The sequence below is a fragment of the Mycetomoellerius zeteki genome, unplaced genomic scaffold, assembly GCF_001594055.1.
Source record: "Mycetomoellerius zeteki isolate Tzet28-1 unplaced genomic scaffold, Tzet1.0 scaffold52, whole genome shotgun sequence".
NCBI lineage: Eukaryota > Metazoa > Arthropoda > Insecta > Hymenoptera > Formicidae > Mycetomoellerius > Mycetomoellerius zeteki.
The window spans coordinates 832978-836851 of NW_017257523.1; the positions used below are offsets into that span (position 1 = coordinate 832978).

Sequence of the window (3874 nt, forward strand, 5' to 3'; positions counted from 1 at the left end):
TTTGACAGATGCAATGCTTGTATTGCTGCAAGAGGTGCACATTTCGAACAAAATCTTCATTAAAAAGTTTATAAATAAAATAATTAAAATAATAAATTAAATATATTTTTTTCTTTTTTCGTGATTTCCTGCGAAACAAAGCAAAAAGGAGCATATGTCTATAGGACTTTTTTTCTTAGTTTTTTACTCCTCTACACGCTCCCGAAGTTTTGCCATTTAATTTGGAAACACCCTGTATTCGTCAAAACTCCTTTGACAATCAACGTGAAAGAGAAATACGTTTTAAGTTATATTTTATAATCAGTTTTTGTTTTAGTATTAAATTAGTATGAAATTTTTATTTAATACATAAATACATAAATGTGATAAAACTGATACTAATAGTTCGTTAATTTATTTTGCAGTTACAAAGAAAAAATGATTCGTTTAAGTTCTCTCACCAAGGATCAACCATATAACAGCATTGAGAATGTAATATGGTGGATAGAATTTGTGATGCGTCACAAAGAAGCAAATCATCTTCGATTTAGTGACAGCGATAAACCATGGTATCAACGTTACGATATGGATATTATTGCGTTGTTGGCCATAGCATTATTTATAATGAAATGTGTAATAGCGTTGACTATCATCCAGATTATACGTTTCATCTTAAACAATACTGTACTTTCCCGTTACTAAATCTTGAAATTTTTCAAATAATAAAAATATTATTGTAATTCAAATTTATAAACATATTTTTGTTTATTGTAAATCATAAATAAAAATTTATTTTTTTATTTCTAAAAAATATTAAATCGCTTGTATCTCAATTTAGTTATTATTCCAATTTTTATTTGTTTTTAGATTCGAGATTGAGTTAAATTAGCAATACTATCATAATGAGAAAATAGTAAACTTATGATTATTTTAAGACAATATTAATAAATTAATAATTGTTCTATAACACAATGCAATATTAAGTCACTCCGTATTTAAAATTACTAATAATAATATAAACTGCATAGGTAATATATCTATGCATCTAGTGAACGTTCTATTAATAAAAATTTTAATTATAAAAGTAACTTGAGTGCATTTTTTAAATTATCATATTTGATGCACATAATAATTAAATTAAAAAGTAAAATTATTTCATACAATTTGATCACATTTATAAAAGCTGTCAAAATATTAATGTCATTCTCTCTTTAATTTCTTCTAACAAATTTTGATAATAGAAAAAAGTAATATAATTTTTTCTTTAATTATATTTCAAGATTTTAGGTAATTGCGCGAAAATACTCACGTCATTAGTAGCGCGCGGTCGCTAGTTACTTCAAAATAAAATAAAACAAATAAGTAACAATATAATAAAAAATATATATACTTTTTATTTTAAACAACAAAGTTATACTATTAAAGTATTACGAAAAAGAAATGACTTTGAGTCGCGGTGACTCCGCGCGACTAATTAAAGGTTAATTAATTTTAATCCGTAACAATTAAATAAAAGGAGCTTTAAAAAGTTGAAAATATTGTGATAAATATTGTTAGTACTTCTTTGTTAGCAATATTAGAACAATATTAAACAAAAATTCAATGTATACTTATACAACAATTATACGATATAATTTAACCTTCCGCCAGCGGATGCAGGGTCTCGCGAGACCCGCGAGGTAGAGTTGTTTATTCTTTTCAATCTTTTTAACTGTGAACCAGCCGCGACAGTACAAATATATTTTGGGACATTGATTTAACTTTCTTGTATGTGAAATTGGAAATAGATCTGTATTGCTACACAATAGCAGTAGGAAATACAACATATTATATAAAGCATTATATTTTTATCGACTAAAAATCTTTCGAAAGAATAAATTTTTGTTGTAAATAATAAAAATATGCGAAGAGATTTAAGTTAATATAGAAGCACGTTAAAGTTTCATTGTAAGATATCATTAACGTTAAACTGTATGACCACTAAAAGTTCATTATGTAGTACCGAAGCGAGCATTCACGAAGTACATACTCTCCTCAGTTCTAAGCCTTCTAAGTTAACTAGTGGTATGACACAAAGTTATATGATTATCGCACTTCGTAACGCATATAAAATGTAGAACATCAGACTATGTGGAGTTAGCTAATTCAGTTCCATATTACCTAATAATACCATACGTAGAACTATACATAGAGATCTACTTACAGCAAATTACACACTCTAAGGCTCAAAATACACATAATTAATGCTTTCTAAATGAAACTTTTTATCTTAATTTTGTAATAATTAATAATTCATTGTCAGTCAAAATATACGTATGTATTTCTAAAATCTTTAAGGTTCAAAAAATTATTATTTAATTTTCAACAAAGTTATTACTAATTTTGCATTAAATACAGATTTAGTTCATGTTACAAAAGAAATTTCGTAATAAATTTAAGGATAATAAAATTTATAAGATGCAAATTTTCATTTAAAAGAAAACGAATTATGCCCAGGGTTTAAAATTAAATTCTTTTATTAAAATAAATAGAAAACCAGTTTTGCGTGGCAAACGAAAGGACGCTATCGACGATATAATTTGAATCTGGAAACCGGTATCAAGAAGTGATCGCCGATACGCTGTGCTGAAGTCGGCGGAGTGACTTTCTATCGTGATGCGAGAGAACGTGTCGCCTTTCGGTAACCGTACCCCAAAGTGTCCCGGACTCATCAGCCGTGGTAACACCGGGGGCTTACTCGACACGGCCGACTTAACTCGAGCTTGGCTGAAACTTCGTGTGAAGTAGATTACTATACCACCGTCCGCACGTAGCGTCTACGCAACTACGACGTGATACATACGAGATGACGATGGTCGAAGTGCTTCACGGGATTTTGGAATTAACGTACCGCACTGTGCTCGTCTGTGGAACCCAACGCAAGCAAATTCGAAGTGAACGACTGTACGAAAGTTACGCATGCTCGATCGCGCTAATGCGTAACAATTTTATTAAAACTTCAATTATCTTTACATGAAAAATTCGTACGAGTTTTTATATTCTAATTGATATGAAATTACATGAAAAATTTTATGTGTAAATCAACCAATTCGACCATTTTTATTTTTGTCATGGTACAATAGCTCAAACACATTTCTGGCAACTGGACAGTTCACTCACTATAGATTAACATGTCGCATCGGTCATAATTTCACGTATGTCCATAAAATCTGTGACAAGTGACGACAGATCGATAAACGTTTCAGCAATTAACGGATAAAGAGATTGATGCATTGTGAAAGATGGGAACAGTCAAGAGAGAATAAAGCAGGTCGAAACCCAATAGAAAGATTTGCAACGGGCTGCTGAACAATAAGGAAGGAAGAGAGGAGTGGAAGAGGGACGTATGTGTTCTTGGCGTTTCACGTCAGGGAAGTTTCCCCTTTGACTTAGTAGCGTCGCGCGATGCATTATGCAAGGTGGTAAGATCTGGTAGGGAACTGCCTGTCTTTCCGACTGTCTCTACCGTTACGCCGGGACGCGTTCTCATCACAATCGCTAAACCATCGCAGTGCCGCACAGAGAGGCAGAGAGAGAACAAAGATGAGAAACTCATGCAACTCTGTTGAGTCGAATTAGCGTCAGTGGATATTAACGATTCAAGTAAGCAGCCGAGCCGAGTGGGATATGTAAATTAAACATCGTTCGATATTCGTGGGTTATTTCAGTATTCGCGGTTTTAATTCTTTATATGTCATAGACAATAGCCATCCAAAAACACAATTCCTCAAACGAGTTCTCTCCAACTGAACGTAAATATAAAATGCTATAGATTAAAAATATTTCCATAAATTTACAAAGTGGGACAAATATGCCCGTCAAAAGAACTTTATATTTAATCGTTCTGAGCCCTTAT

At 31.5% G+C, this 3874-nt stretch overlaps 1 protein-coding gene across 1 annotated transcript in view; it reads left to right on the forward strand.

Moving 5' to 3' along the window:
* The window catches only part of LOC108727677 (uncharacterized), a 7326-nt gene extending 6645 nt beyond the window's left edge, over positions 1 to 681 (forward strand). The window contains exon 11 of the mRNA XM_018455878.1: positions 405 to 681. Within this exon, the coding sequence (XP_018311380.1) occupies positions 405 to 681 (277 nt within the window). The remainder of the gene's footprint in view (positions 1 to 404) is intronic.
* The last annotated feature ends 3193 nt before the right edge of the window (positions 682 to 3874 follow it).